The sequence below is a fragment of the Macrobrachium rosenbergii genome, chromosome 12, assembly GCF_040412425.1.
Source record: "Macrobrachium rosenbergii isolate ZJJX-2024 chromosome 12, ASM4041242v1, whole genome shotgun sequence".
NCBI classification, from domain to species: Eukaryota; Metazoa; Arthropoda; class Malacostraca; order Decapoda; family Palaemonidae; genus Macrobrachium; species Macrobrachium rosenbergii.
The window spans coordinates 49,885,999-49,903,272 of record NC_089752.1 but is presented as its reverse complement, the minus strand read 5'-3'; the positions used below and the strand labels follow the sequence as shown (position 1 = coordinate 49,903,272).

The window sequence follows — 17,274 nt, the reverse complement described above, 5'->3', positions numbered from 1 at the left end:
CCATGAATGGGCGAATTTTTAGAGAATAATGTGTATATATGTTATATAGAGAAATCCGCGAATAGGTGAGTCCATGAACCATGAGACCATGAATACGGAGGGTTTACAGTAAAGAGTATGTGATACAATGTGACAAAAAAGCCATACCTGAGAATCTTCATCATCTTCATCCTCTTCCTCCTCTTCATCCTCTGTCTGTGTGACATGATCTGGACCATCTTCAGCTTCATTCAGTGATTCAAGCTTTTTACTAGTGTAGCGTTTCACAGCTTCTTTTATCACTGAAATGTAATGTCCAAATATCAAACGACAATAATTCTAAAAAATAAATTATACCAGTTTTAACAATGACTTGACAGCACAGATATAAAAGTACTGTAACAATGTGCATCTTTCATTGAAGTATTTTAATTCGTTGCCAAATTTCAAAAGAAGCCTAACATATACAGTATTGTACTGGCAAACTGTCTCCCAAATATCAAACATGATGCTCTCCTAGATGTTTACGAAAGGTACAGTAATATATTAGAGGCAGAATTATTTTGCTGATAATTAAAAAAGTACAGTACCACTTATTCACTGGCTCACTTTTCATAAGTCATAACCTTCACTGACAGCTAGGAAAGGAAAAACAGGGACTGTCTGGTAAGTTTTTTTTTTATTATTATTATTATTATTATTATTATTATTATTATTATTATTATTATTATTATTATTATTTTCATACGGAAAGAGCCCACAGGGGCCAGTGCTTGAAATCCAAGCATCCAATGAATATGGTGTTCATTAGGAAGAAGTAAGAGGAGGTAAAGGGAAATACATGAAGATATCAATTTATTTAAAAAGAAAAAATAAATTAACAAATAGATAAAAATGTATTCAAATGCAAGGAGGATGGTATTAGGGTAGTAATGCACTGCATCTTTGCATGACCTGAAGTTTAAATTGCACGACATCCTCTGGGAGGCTGTTCCACTGTCCAACAATGTGAGGAATAAAGGACCTCTGGAACTGAGAAGTTTGACAGCCAGGCACATTTACTGCATATTGGTGCTCCTGTTCAGCAAATCTGGTTGCTCTTGGCATAAAGGGGATCAGGGATCAATTGTGAATGTCAAAGATCTCTGTTGAAATACAACTTATGAAAAAGTTACAAACAAAAACAGGTCTTGGTTTACTAAAGATCCCATCCACAGCAACTTGCTGCTGCAGACCTGTAAGGAAATCTTGAAGTAATCCTAAAACATATCCACCCACCACAAGATTCTAAAGTTTATATATAAGTGCTTTGTATTTACTAAATCGAAAGCAGCACTAAAATCTATTTGAATTACACTGCACTCAAAACCCTTATCAAGGTTCCCTTGCAAATGGCAAGTCAAGTCTAAAAGAGCATCACAGGTAGCTAAATGCTCCTATATGCTAAGAATCCTTTAAACTCCACATACTTATATAGTGGCTTAAAGATAGGTTTTTCAGCAACTGTGGAGAGCACAGGGAGAATAGAGATTGGCCTGTAGTTACTGCAATCTGCAGATATGCCACTTTTTGGAACAGGCACTGTATTACTAAGCTTGCGCTCATCTGCAAAGATACTGTCAACATAAAAATCTATAGAATCTACTTATCTTGGGAGACAACACACTACAAGTTTTTTTAAAAAACAAAGGGAAGAAATCATCAGGATCTTCTCCACCCTAGCTATCAAGATTATCCAGAATTTTCTTAACATCCTTGAATTTTCATGCCAATAAAAGAAATGAAAATGTCAATGTAATATTACAAACTAGGTACATGATAATACACAATAAAATTTAAAATTTCTTGTATGAGTATTATATCATGCAATATTTTACTGGATTGTCAAATAACTAATAATAAAGTGACACATTTATGAAAATTTTTTATCATAAAATGGCTTAGCCAGATGTTTTACCAATGGATGCCCTTCCTGACTCTAACCCTACCTCTTTATCAGGGCTTGGGAAAGAAAAAGCATAATCAATGCACAACAATGCAAAAGTGAAAATAATGAACTCACAGGCAGTTATTAGCACTGATACAGCCATATACAGTACAGGTACTTTAATAGCATCAATCCCTGCAAAAACCCAAAAGAGATAATAGATTTGCAGATTCCACAAGTTGATATTATTAAGGTACCTGTATATGGTTATTTACCATGTCATGTACCCTTGGATACCATTTTGTTTTAATTATAAGCTCTTTCCCATATTAATGGTCCTATTACAGTATTTGGTTACTTTTCCGGTTTCCAAGGAGGTAATCCTGGTATAACCATCACTTATTCTTTACCCATTAATGGCTGTTTAAGCTGATGGCAACATTGTAACAACTCCTGTTGGGGGTTAGTGCCATCAGTGCACCTCTGGTAGTGCACTGTAGGCATAAATTAAGGTTCCTTGCAGTTTCCCTTTGTTCCCTAGCTGCAACCCCTCTCATTCCTTTTACTGTACCTCTGTCCATATTCTCTTTCTTCCATCTTACTTTCCACCATCTCCTAATAATTGTTTCATAGTGCAACTGTGAGGTTTCCCTCCTGTTACACCTTAAAAACTTTTTTACTCTCAATATCCCTTTCAGCGCTGAATGACCTCATAGGTCCCTGCACTTGGCCTTTGGCCTAAATTTTATATTCCATTCCATTCGAACATAGAGGTCACAGTGAAATGCAGATGGTGTACAGCTGATATCAAGCACCCTCCATCACCTTTTCCCTTTATATGACTTTGAACCGGATTTTGGATAATCTGGTTAGGTCTCGCCAACAAATTCTAAACTAAGTATCATCTATAACTAATGTTTAACAAAATTATTAGTATGTGTTTAATACTGTCAGCTTATTCATGGTTAGCCTCACTGCCTGGAATGGCATGAACTGTGGGGGTACAACTGGGGGCCACACCTTATACATGGAGAGGATGTGTGCCACCAGGGCCCCATATAACCTCACTGTATACCTTACCTTTTCTCTCGGCTTTTCTCTCCAGTGGTATCAAAACCCCATCGTCGTCATCACGATACCCATAATAATCGGCATCAATATCTTTCATCAATTCTCCTCGTGTTTTGCGAGGAGGTGGGGGTGGTTCTTGCTCAAAAAGTTCTCGTACGCCTGGCAAATCTTTTGCAGCTCCAAAGTACATATAACCCCTAAAATACGAATAAAAATTAAATATTTGTATATTAAACCTTAAATTTCATATGGCTAGGACAACTCCTTTAGTTAAAATTCCTAAAACTGGATGGCAAGATTTTATGCAATACAGTAAAGTTATGAGGTCATTCAATAATTTTCTCTATAATACAATACTCATAAATTTTTATTAGCTATATGTCTGGTCAATACTTTCTCTTTCATATCTATCAGTAGTGTCCTAATCCCGAAATCAAACGACAGTCCTAGGATGCTTTCTGCCTTGCTTGGCACACTAGCTTCACCATGATGATTTGTTTACCTCTAGGTTTTTACAGATCACTTAAATGGAGTCTATCTTTTATATTATATACTTTATTATTAGTACATATTTTTTTTTTGTTACATTTACTGTGCTTTTTTCACATAATAATACATCTTACTTCACAAATTTATGCTTTTAATTCTTTCTTGTGATATTAAACTGACTTTGGCACTGAAGAACATTTAAATGAAATGAAGCAATTCATAGCAGTGTGTTATTTTACTTATATTCCTGTAACAGTTGTGAGAAAGAAGAAAAATCATATCTGAGCTTCAAATTCTAAGGTGACGCTTCTATAAATATAATAACACTGAGGTAAAGCATAGATTCTAAAAATTAAAAAAAATATCTTTAAACCAGATACAAATTTTTTCTATACACTGATGCACAAATTTATGTAATATGACACTGAAAATCATTATGAATATTTAAACAAAACACATACGTCATGCTAGGGTTAAAGGAAAAAAAAAAAAAAGTGTTGTTTTGGTAGAGGACCTTCCATATTTCTATGCAGTCCATTAAAGCATGAAGAACTAATTGATTATAGCATATTACGACAAGTTCGAGGGGGTTAGGGACCCCAACCACCTGCAATAAGCTGAAATCCGCGGTAAGTTGGAACCCCATTTTAAAAATGCTTATAACTGCCTATCTTAACAGTTCAAACACCATATATACCTTAAACTATCATCCTAAAACACTTTAATATCATTTCAAAGTCATCTTGCAACATTACCCTTAAAAATGACATTTTTATAATAAAATAAAGTTTTACATATACTTACCAAGTAATTACATAGCTATTAGTTCACTTCACACAGCAGCTTGAATTCAAAATTTCACGGGTAACACTTTGCAAGTCCGTGTAGGTGACCAGTTCCGCCCACTAGTGGAAATATTAGGAACAATTTTAGCAGACAACTTCACTGTTCATGCCTTGTCCATCAGCGGGGAGGAGGGTAGGCTCCGATCATATAATTACTTGGTAAGTATATATAAAACTTAATTTTATTATAAAAATGTCATTTTTATATAAGTAACTTACCAAGTAATTACATAGCTGATTCCCACACTGATAGGAGGTGGGATGCATGGACATATTCTACTCCAAAAACATTAAGTACGTTATGAATCTGAAAATAGAAAAAACTGCTAGCATTGAAAACCAATGCTTATCATTACCTATCAGCTAAGAGAGCTACTGGGATACTGCCTCTGGTAGGTGCTCATCTTAACTCGTAGTGGCGTGGCAGTATAGCCATGGGTCGCCTCCTAATTAGTGGGAACTTTGCAGCAAAGGAAGTACTCCAATGACTAGCAAAGCATGATAGGTGCTCGCCCTTACCCTGGGTGTAGCACCAAAATAAAAACCAGACAACATTGTCACCTACACCGAGATAAAACCACAACCCATCCACTGAGAGTGGTGGTTACTTCAGGTACAATGTAACCCTTGGCTCCGCAAAAAACTCGACGCCTTATTACAAGGTGAAGAGACAGTAGGAAAAAAAAATCCTATGCTTCCTACCATGATACCATGCCAGTCCCTAGAAATGGTCTCAAGGCACTGAATGATTCAACATTAAAAATAGTAAGAAACAAAGAGTGATTACATTCCCAGTAGTTCGAAGGCAGGATGGACGTACAAGGCATAAAATGTATCGAAGCTAAAGAGGGAGAGGCTACCATGACATCCTTAGTTTTACTTAAAAGAAGACAAACTGCTCTCTTAATTCTGAGTGCATCCCAAGTTAGAAGTCCACGAGGGCAATATGCTCTAGTCAGCAAATGAAACTGATCTTGCCATATCACCATATGTAGAGGATGGTCCTCTGAAAAACTCCAAAAGGAAAGAGGCCTTCCTTTTCTCCCACAGAGCTGGAGAGGGCATGAACGCTCAGAGAATGGTCTGATGTCAGGCTGTAGCTGGCGCCAGAAGTGCTGAGTGCCAGTTGAGCTAAGAGCTCGGGACTGGTGGGCACTTGTGGGATCTAGCAGGTGCCAGTGGTAGCTATCGTGTACCTGTGGGAGCTAGCGGGCACCCATGGGAACTAGAGGGTGCTCATGGGAGTTAGCGGGTGCTCAGAGCAAGAGCTGGTGCCAGGCTGGGCATCAAGCGAGTTGGGAGCCAGAACCTTGTGGCTCTGGAAGCTCCATAGCTGGTGCCAGACAGTAGCTGACACCAGACTGTAGCTGTCACCCTGCGAACTAGGCGACAGGCGAGCTAGATGATCGGGATCACTTGAAAAGAGAGACTTGGAGCACGATTGTACTACCAGTAGGGCCATGTGGAATGGAATTAGAGACACGGAGGATGAATACAATTCCAGTAGGACTAAGCAGGATAGAAGTAAAGGACAAATGAGCCTGAAAGCTAAGGAGGAAGGGGCTGCTCTGATGTCCTTCTTTCACTTAAAATGCAAAATGTTTCCTTAAGCATTCAAAAAATAAGCCCTTTCAGGATGTGATCTTAGTCCGATTCTGTTCATGTAAAACCCGAAAGCTGTAGCTGGACAGAAGGTTCTCTTGTCTTCAGTCAATGATGAACGTTAACTTCCAATAGGAGAAGGGACAGATCTAGAGCTTGAATAGATCTTCGTTATGTGTAAAATCCCGGGGTAAACGAGGAAAAAAGCATCTCCCTTTGAAAATACCTTCCCTAAACAATGACTTGGATCTCACTACTGCGTCGTAGTCGTCAAAAGCTAGGCCCCTGTGTTTAAGCACTTAGATAAGCATAGATCAATACCCTTTACTGATGGAGGACGAAAGACCATCAGGACGAAAGATGTAGATCTCCTGAGGTACAGATGGGGTATCTGAAAATGTCCCATAGATGTCTCCAAGAAGAGGGGTAGAGACTGCAACCCCACCTTCATAAAAGGCCCACTTAGACTAGCAGATGGGGGCTAGAAGAATGACATCTGCAACCACACTAGTTTAAGCAATAAGACTAGCAGAAAAACCTTGTACTGGTGCTTTCTGAAGCTTCAAAGGTTCCTTGAGGTGGCAAATAGGAACATAGATGGTGTGCCCCATGGACTCCACAGTTTCCACCAGATCAGGGGACGTAAGGAAGTACCTGCTCTCTGTTCGTCCACAAGAACTTTAGAAGACTTGAATGAAATCGAATCCTATCTGTTAACAGTAGAGGTTTTCTTGCTTGGAGAGAAAATGAGAGAAAACGAGCCTTTCTTCTTTACGTTTACGCTAGGAATGAAATCTCGTCTAGAGAGAACTACCGCAGTCCAGGTGTAAACCAAGGTCAAGAAGCACTGAAGCTCCCAAAATGCTTACAGCTCTCTAACATATGTGAGAAGGATCCATTATCCGGGGAGCAAGACCCAGAAAGTTTCTGGTTAACCCGTGGGTTCCTTGACCAAAATCTGAGGTTGCAAAGCAGAAGACTAGGTCTGGGCTTAGAGGAAGAAGGGTTACTTACTTCACCTCTGTATGTACAGCCACCATTGCAGGTCCGACTCACATGAAGTTTTCTAAGTTGACTAACATCTCAGTGAACAACAGAGACCCCAGTACAGTAGACTCATCTGCTAATATTCCGAGAAAGAAGAAAAAAGGGGCAATATATTAGTGAACCATCTGAAACAAGCAGTGATTCTCTAGGCAGAGGGAAAGCCCAAAAATTCCAAGAGTTGAGATTGACACCCAAAAAGCTGACTCTTGCAATGGAGACTGTTCTGAAGAAAAGGTGGTATAGGTCTGTAGGCAGAAATAACAGGGCTGATTGCGACTGTGTTGCTCTCACAGTAGAAAAGGAGCACCAGAGCTCTCTCTTCTTGAAATTCCAGAGAAAGAGTGGAAAGCTCTAAAACCCATCTCAACTGTCCTTGTCTGTACAGGACAGGACTGAGAGACAATCAAAGGGGTGACATCTCTTGGTAAACACTTGGGAGTCCTCTATCTTCTTAGCCCGTGCTCCTGCTGCTAGTCAAGATAAAACCTTTTACTTAAAAAATCTTGACAAGATCTCCGACAAGGAGGTCTTGTTCCATCGAAGATCCAGAGAGAGCAAAGTCCAAAGACACTTGTCTTGCTCCCTTTTCAACAAAGTCAAATTCCCAACTCCCTGAGAGACTTCTTGGAGGATGAAGAAAAATGCCAGAGGAGGGAGATTCCTTCAATAAGCTCATAAATTCCGGACACAGAAGTCCCTGTCTGCAAAAGACAGGACTCCGAGACACTAACTGTCACTAAAAAGGGAGCAACGTAGGCTCGTCTTGAACCCTAGGCAAAGGTGGAACAGACTGAAGAGAGCCAAAATGCTTGTGAGTGGTCTGTATGGAGCTCAGAGGCAGGAGTCTGATACTGAAGAGTTGGCGCCTGTTGATCGGAGACCGGTGCGGCCGGAGCCAGGCATTCAGTTGGAGACTGGGGCTCAAGAAAGAACAGTGTGTTCTTGGCAAAGACAGGTGCCAATTACTACAAAAGGAACTGGCACCAAACACTAGAAGGCTGGTGCTGGGCGCCTGAGAGCGGAAGATGGGAGCTCTGAAGGTTGGCGCCAGGTACTAAAGAGAGCGCTGAGCGCCAGGAACTGGTGTTGGGTGTCCGGGAATAGACGCTGAGAGAACAGGAACTGGTGCCAGACACTAGTAGGATGGCACCAGGTGCTCAGGAAGACATCAATTCAACAACAAATGATAACACTACACATCTATCAAGACGCCTTTCCAGTGGCTGTCTACACTACACATCCGTCAAGACGCCTTTCCAGTGGCTGTTTGCCGATACCTGGGAATGTACTACAGGTTCAACTGAGGGGGCAACTACCCTTGGGCAAACCCCACCGATCTCCCTTGGACTTCCAGTATGCCTCCTCCCAGGTTTTGGGGAGTCAGACAGGGACCTTCATCTAGGAGAGTTGGCGGGACAAGCAACCACCTCCTCCACTACACATCCACCAAGACGCCTTTCCAGTGGCTGTCTGTCAATGCCTGGGACTGTGAAACAGGTTCAACAGAGGGGGCAACAACCCAGGGGACTTCCCACCAACCTCTATTGGACTTTCAGTATGGCTCCTCGCAGGTCTAGGGAATATGACAATGACTTAGGTCTAGGAGAACCAGTGGGCCAGATAATCACCTCCTCCACTGCCCAACACTCACTTTGCAAGGTTAATTTTCTGTTAACCCAGACACAAGATTGGCACTGGTATGGGAAGGAAGCTAGGGAGCCAGGTGTGGAAGCAAGTGGATAAACACATAGGGCTAGTAGAAGGAGGGAAAAAGGATATGTCAGCTTTGTACATGCCTGGCTGGCTGCTACAGTTGCCACCCATGGGTGCTGCGTTGGCGCCAGATGGTAGGAATCACCCGTGGGCGCTCGGGCGCTTTTGGGAGCCTTTAGCTGCTCAGAACACGAGTTGGCACCAGACAGTAGATGGCGCCAGTGGGCACCATCTAGTGCTCGTAGCATGAGCTGGTGTCAGGCTGAAATGGGCACCAGTGGCTACTTCTGGGTACTGGAAATGTGGAACATTCATGATACGTGCATCAACCATGTTCTCAGAAAAAGTTCCAACTTAGTAAACGTACTGATGAAGCGAGTACTCTACACAACATACTGACGAAGCAAATACTGGGACTAATTCTCGGCCGATGATAAAGTATTGTTATAACTTGTTACTTATCGACACTTATCTAGCTCTCGCACCACTTTCAAGTGCTTGCAGGGCCTCCATTATCAAATTAAAAGTTTATTCATCAGATGTATTGCCCTGAGCATGCATCATCACACTGCATATTCCACATTCACTGTTTGATACTCCATATCACAGCATTGATAAACAAAAGTTTAAAAGTTCGTTTTGAAAGACTTCATATCCTCAAACTGCCTCAGCTCAAGAGGAAGCCTGCTATATAATCTAGGAGCTGTGTAATAAGCACCCTTCTCTCCTTACTATTTTCTGCCCTTACACTTTCAATTCTCTGCAAGGGAAAATGTGAGGGTTAAAAAAAAGTATACCTTAGTTTTACCAGACCACTGAGCTGATTAACAGCTCTCCTAGGGCTGGCCCAAAGGATTAGACTTATTTTACGTGGCTAAGAACCAACTGGTTACTTAGCAACGGGACCTACAGCTTATTGTGGAATCCGAACCACATTATAGTGAGAAATGAATTTCTATCACCAGAAATAAATTCCTCTAACTCTTCATCAGCCGGCTGGGGGAATTGAACTCCGGCCCATCGAGTGACAGTCTGAAGCTCAACCGATTCAGCCAACGAAGGGCTTGTGGGGGTTAAGGTACAGTAATATTATTTACCGACAGCTAGCAAGTATACTAGATTCGGTAAACAAGCAAATTGCAAATCTTTAGCCTAAAGGAATGACAAAACATCCAAGAATTACTTTCAAGGCAATTGTATGATGACGGCCTGCGAACAGTCTACGTCCTGTAAACCCAACAGATGTAAAATTTGAACTAAAAGAATGGCGTAAGATGCAACAATTACTTTTAGGGCAAAACTACATCGGCTGCTTGCAAATCGCCTAGGCAAAAAAGTTTGCCTGGATTAGCCTAAAAGAATGACGAAACATTCAAGAATTACTTTAAGGCAAATAATCGGCAGCTAGCGAGTGCCTATGGCCAGAAAACACCATTTGAAAATTAATATTAAGGCAAAATTATACTGAAGGCTTGCAAGGAATCTGCAAGATGCAAGAAATACATTTTAGGGCAAAACTACATCAACGACACGCAAGTAGCCAAGGCAAAAAAAGTTTTGCCTGGATTAGCCTGAAAGAACGGTGAAAAATTGAGGAATTACTTTTAAAGCAATTATATCAGCGGCTTGCAAGTGTCTATGCCCGGGAAACACCATTCGAAAATTAATTTTAAGGCAAAATTATACCAAAGGCTTGCAAGTAATCTAGACCTGGTAAACAAAACATAATGCAAAAGATTCAGCCTAAAGGAATAGCGTAACACATATGAGGATTACTTTAGGGCAGTGTTATTATTGGTGGCTCGCAAGCCTAGATGTAAACAAAAGACTTTTAGACAAAACAATGTTGATGATGATAATAACAAAAACAAGGAAAAAAATCATCCTGAGACTTCATGAGGGTTACTAATACGCATTCCAGTGGATGTGTACACTACCGAAATCCAGATATTATATCCGGAAAATAATGAATATAGCTGCCGCCATACTTGGTGTTCACCCGAGCACGGCAGGAACTGACTGAAATTATCTACTAAAGGCGTTCCTAATATTCCCCCCCGGTGGTCAGCTACACAGACGTGCGAAGTGTTACCCGCGAAATTTTCAATCCAAGCTGCTGTGTAAAGTGAACTAATAGCTATGTAATTACTTGGTAAGTTACTTATATAAAAATATATGGTTTACAGCTACATGTGAAAACTAATCAAGTTCCCCCTATATGTATTCAGGCACAGCCATTTTCTCTCATATAGTATTCAAACCGTCCAGTTTTCTTTTTACAGTACATAGGGAGCAATTTTACTTTAACATAAAGTATGTTAGTTTACCTTTGTATATTCATTTTACTTTTATTTACAAAATTAAAAGTAATTCCATTAACACATTCGTTTCTTTTAGCAACTAAAAAATTATTTTCCTAATTCTTTCGGTAGTGAGCTCAATCAGCTGACTCTGAGAAGTAAACATTACAAATGGCTGGACGATCAATTTTTATACATACTACGATGATAATAGATCAATATAATGTAATATACAGTATTTACATCGGTAAAACGAATCAGGAACAGCTATTTTGTAATTCTGTGACTTTAACTTTAAGTAATGTTAGTTTACCTTTGTATACCCATTTTACTTTTATGTACAAAATTAAAAATAATTCCATTAATACATTTGTTTCTTTTTGCAACTAAAAAATTATTCTCCCAATTCTTTCAGCAGTAGGCTCAATCACCTGATTCTGAAAATGTAAACATTACAAATGGCTGGACAATCATTTTTTTACATATATTACGATGATAATAGATCAATATACTGTAATAATACAGTATAAATGGATTCTGTAAGTGAAGTAACAATTTAGTGATATTTTGCTGTGTTTACATTATTAATATTTGAAAATTAGTAAATCACTGTAACATGTATATATGTATGCAGCCACTCATTTGTATGTGTTGTGAACTTCTTGGAGTTTTAGTTTTATATTCTTATGTTTATAATACAGTAATTCATATTTCATTAGAGGATATGTACAGTACTGGTGAGAGAGAGAGAGAGGGGTAAACTGGGGTATGTTTACAGTAGTAAAACTAATCAGGAACAGCTGTTTTGTGATTCTGAGGGATATGAGTTTAACATAGAGTAATGTTAGTTCACCTTTGTATACCCATTTTAATTTTATGTACAAAATTAAAAATAATAATTCGTTTCTTTTAGCAAATAAAAATGATTTTCCTAATTTTTTCGGTAGTAGGCTCAATCAGCTGATTCTGAGAATGTAAACATTACAAATGGTTAGACAATCATTTTTTTGAAACATACAATACTATGATGAGAGTAGGTCAATAAAATATTAATACAGTACCATAGTGTAAATGGATTCTGTAAGTGAAATAACATTTTGTTGACATTTTGCAGTGTTTACATTAATATTAATATTTGAAAATTAGCAAATTATTGTATCATGTACATACATATGCACATACTCATTCGTATGTGTTGTGAACTTCTTGGAGTTTTAGTTCCTTATTTTTATGTTTATGATACAGTACATAATTCATATTTCATTAAAGTATATGTACAGTGCTGATCAGAGAGAGAGAGAGAGAGGTTAACTAAAGAATGTTGACATCGGTAAAACGAATCAGGAATAGCCATTTTGTGATTCTGAGGGATTTGACTTTAACATATATTTAGTAATGTCAGTTGACTTTTGTATACCTGTTTTACTTTTATGTACAAAATTAAAAATAATAATTCCATTAACCCTCTAACGCCGAGCCTCTATTTACAAAAAAACGTCTCCTGTGTGCCGCGGCGGCTTCGGGAGTTAGTGCGAAGCGGAAAAAAGTTTTCAAAAATCACAGCACGCTTAGTTTTTAAGATTAAGAAGTAATTTTTGGCTCCTTTTTTTGTCATTGCCTGAAGTTTAGTATGCAACCATCAGAAATGAAAAAAATTATCATTATCATATATAAATATTGAAATATATGACAGCGCAAAAAACAATTTTCATATATAATTTTATACAAATCGCGCTGTGAGCAAAACGGTTAAAGCTAACGGGTTATTTTTTTTTCTTTGTATTGTACACTGAATTGCGATGATTTTGGTATATAACAAATTGTAAAACAATCAAAGCAACATAGAAAATATTATCACAAAATGATGCATGAATTTGAATGAAAAATGTAAAAAAATATTTTTTCAAAAATTCACCATAAATCAAAATATTGTGCTAGAGACTTCCCGTTTGTTGAAAAATGAAGCTAATTGATTGAATATTACTAGACTGTACTGTAAGTGTTTTAGCTTACAACTGCGGTTTTCGACCATTTCGGTCGAGTTAAAGTTGACCGAAGGTAGAATTTTTTCTATTTATCGTGATTTATATGTAAATATTTCAAAACTGATAAAAGCTACAACAATGAGTTATTTTCTGTTGTATTCTACATGAAATTGCGCACATTTTCATATATAAAAGTTTATGTAACGACTAATATAAAACGGTGCAACCATTACGACAAAGTGACGAAGAATTTCTGAGATGTTCAGCCGAGTTATCACGGACGTAAGGAAAATGTTTTGTCAAAAATTCACCATAAATCAAAATATTGTGCTAGAGACTTCCAATTTATTGCAAAATGAAGGTAAATGATTGAATATTACTAGAATGTAAGAGTTTTAGATTACAATTGCATTTTTTTACCATTTCGGTCGAGTTAAAGTTGACTGAAGGTTGAAATTTTGGCAGTTATCGTGATTTATGTGAAAAAATTTCAAAACTGATAAAAGCTACAACCATGAGTTATTTTCTGTTGTATTCTACATGAAATTGCACACATTTTCATATATAAAAGTTTATGTAACGACTAATGTAAAACAATGCAAACATTACGACAACATGACAAAAGAATTTCTGAGATGTTCGGCCGAGTTACGGCGCGCAGACGTAAGGAAAAAGTTTTTTTTTTCAGAAATTCACCATAAATCGAAATATTGTGCTAGAGACTTCCAGTTGGTTGCAAAATGAAGGTAATTGATTGAATATTACTAGAATGTTAGGGATTTAGCTTATAATTGCGTTTTTCGACCATTTCGGTCAAGTTAAAGTTGACCGAAGGTTGAAATTTTGGCACTTATCGTGATTTATATGAAAATATTTCAAAACTGATAAAAGCTACAACCATGAGTTATTTTCTGTTGTATTCTACATGAAATTGTGCACATTTTCATATATAAAACTTTATGTAACGACTAATATAAAATGGTACAAACATTACGAGAACGTGACGAAAGAATTTCGGGCGCGGACATAAGGAAAAGGTTTTTTCAAAAATTCGCCATAAATCGAAATATTGTGCTACAGACTTCCAGTTTGTTGCAAAATGAAGGTAAATGGTTGAATATTACTAGAATGTAAGAGTTTTTTAGCTTACAATTGCGTTTTTTACCATTTCGGTCGAGTCAAAGTTGACCAAGGTTGAAATTTTGCAATTATCGTGATTTATATGAAAATATTTCCAAACTGATAAAGCTACAACCATGAGTTGTATTTTGTTGTATTTTACATGAAATTGATGCACATTTTCATATATAAACTTTTTATGTAACGGCTAATATAAAACAGCGGAAAAATTACGACAAAATGACGAAAGAATTTTTTGAAATTTTTGGCGAGTAATGATGCTGTACTGACGTAAGGAAAAAGTTTTTCAAAAATTCACCATAAATCGAAATATTGTGCTAGAGACTTACCATTTGTTGCAAAATGAAGGTAAATGATTGAATACACTAGAATGTAAGAGTTTTAGCATACAATTGCGTTTTCGACCATTTCTCGGTCGAGTCAAAGTTGACCGGTTATTGAAATTTTTTGTAGTGGTTGAAAATGTACATCCAATATAAAGAAAACAAACAATTTTAGTTGACGTATGATACGTCCAGTTTGCGTTTAAGGGTTAATACATTTGTTTCTTTAGCATCTAAAAAATTATTTTCCTAATTCTTTCGGTAGTAGGCTCAATCAGCTGATTCTGAGAACATACACATTACAAATGGACGATCATTTTTTTTTATACAGTATTACGATGAGAGTAGATCAGTATTATAGTAATACAGTACCACAGTATAAATGAATTCTGTATTGATATTTTGCAGTGTTTACATTAATATTAACATTTGAAAATTAGTAAATCACTGTAAAGTACATACGCATGCACGCACTCATTCGTATGCATTGTGAACTCCTTGGTGTTTTAATTTCTTATTTTTATGTCTATGATACAGTACATAATTCGTATTTCATTAAAGGATATGTAAAGTACTCATGAGAGACAGAGAGTATTCAAGCCATCCTGTTTTCTTTTTACAGTATAATAGGGGAAACACTGGGAATTCACAAGTACAGTTAAGTACTCTACCTAAATATTTAAATATGCATTGAAAAAATACATTTGCAGTCTACATTAATATTAATATTTGAAAATTAGTAAATCATTTCTGGATCGGGGTCCTGTCACCCGGATGAAATAGTCCATTCAGCACTTATTTTAGGTAATTCCAATCTGCTAGATACCAGAGAAAGCTAAAATGAAATGCTGAGTTATAACCCCAGAGCCTTGCTCCACTGGATGGAGTCGTGTATGGAAAAGGGGTGAACTACAAAACACGGAACCATCCCATAGAGATTCCCAATGTCAAAAGTCCCAACGAGAGGTGCTAATACATGCACTACTTAGTGACTGTATAAAGGCAACACTAGGGAGATTCCATTTTAGCACGTTTTCTTTGGGATAACAAAATTTCACATGATCCTTATTTTGTGCTCTATTTTGGATTTTTTATGGCATCCTCGCAAGGTTCTTCTTCAATTACTTGAGTACCAGTGTTTTGTTGTTTTTTAGGCGATTGAGGCTTCTTATTTTCCTTTAGTTTAATAATTAAAAAAATTTATAACGCCCGAACGATCTCCCTCTTCACGTCGCTCTCTTGACCTCTCTTGGTCTTGGCTCGGCATATTTGTTTTGTGTTTTTTATTTGTATCCCTTTTGGTTGGGATGTTTTACCATTAATGATCCCTATCTTTAGTGGGTTTGATTAATTTTGTTTGTTCTGTACCCATTTACTCCAAGAGAAGTGCTGTTTACCGTTTGGGCTACAGCTACCCCTCGGGCCCATTTGCTTTTTCATGACTTCATTGAGAGAGATTTTATTATGGTAGTGATGTTTAGCGCTTAGGCTAAAGCTACCCTACAAGCATTCTTTATCATGGCTTCTTAACGGAGTGATGTTTAGCGTTTAGGCTCTGAGCTACCCCTCGGCCCATTCAGCTTTTTTATCGTGGCTTCAAGACGAAATGTTGTTGAGCGTTTAGGCTAAAAACCAAGCCCCCGACACGAGCCCATTCGCTTATTATCATGGCCTCATTATGCTTTATTTCTGTCACTCCACTTCTTAGCCTTTGGGGATCTTATTTTCATTGGTACTGTTACGGTTTTTACTTTGTTTTCATAATTTTGTTTATTTTTGTGAATTTTGTGTTCCCTTCCTGATCAAGTGCTGTCTTGCTGTTTAGGCTAAGATGGTTCCCCTCGGGCCTATTCAGCCATTTTGGCTTTATTTTGCCTTGTTTTAGACTCACTTCTCTAAGTGTATGGGAACATGATTTTCATTGTTACATTTAATTTTTGACCTTGTGCTTGGATGCTTTTGAATTTTGGGATACTTTCATTTAACTGGAGGTTTGTCATGTCCCTTCACGCCCATGTCGGGTTGGGCCTGCCTATCCTCCTACATGTACCTTAGACAATTTTTGTTTTATTATGATTTTTTTTTTTTTTTTTTTTTGAGTTATTTGTATTTACCCCCTCTCCTAGGCTTCTTCCTTTACATCGCCAGTTAGGTTAGCCTAGGGGTTGGCTGTAACACTTTTTCCCTTGGGGAAAAATCTATAATTTCAGGGGGGCGATTTGGGATCTGTACGCTGAGTTTCATGTCGGTGATCTCGTTCTGTACATGTGTGTTTTATGTCTGGTGCTAACCCTTTGTTTGGTTTTGACTTGGATATATTGCTACGTCCACACCCTCTCCCTGTTTGATGGCTTTTCACTTAGGCTAATGTTCCTAATAAGTTAAGCTGGAATAGCGAGGGTTTACTCCAAGCCTATCCTAGTTCAATCCTTCTTTGGGTTGGGTACCAATGGTGACCGGGAGTGCTCTCCCCACCCTGTTCACACTTCTTTTACAGACTATATATATTTTTTTTGTGGTCTTGAGTCCCCTTCTCCCTTTTATCCTTTGCTCTCTCTCTCCCTTGGTTTGTTTTCAAGTTTGTTAACCTTTCCAAGGCTTGAGAGCAATTATCCTTATTTTATGTCGTAAATAAAAATCCCTCCTCTGCATTGATTGATTGTCCTTCGGTGTCTGAGTTGGCACCACCTGGACGTGGAGGTGACCAGGAGTGCTCACCCCACTCCTGTTCACACTCCTTTATCTTTCATTGCCTCCTGGCCGTAGGGTTTTGCCCTTCCTCTCTTTTTCTCTCGCTCTTGTCGTGCGCCACAGCCATAGCGGGGATCTATGAGAATCTCTGGGCGCTCGGGA

The 17,274-nt window shown here is 38.1% G+C and overlaps 1 protein-coding gene across 1 annotated transcript in view; it reads right to left on the bottom strand.

The window, feature by feature from the left end:
* Window positions 1–17,274, bottom strand: part of LOC136843654 (pre-mRNA-splicing factor ISY1 homolog) — a 122,598-nt gene that overhangs the window by 42,466 nt on the left and 62,858 nt on the right. Inside the window, exons 4-5 of the mRNA XM_067112205.1 lie at window positions 2,987–3,174; window positions 148–281 (exon numbers count right to left, since the gene is read on the bottom strand). Coding sequence (XP_066968306.1) covers window positions 148–281; window positions 2,987–3,174 — 322 coding nt within the window. The remainder of the gene's footprint in view (window positions 1–147; window positions 282–2,986; window positions 3,175–17,274) is intronic.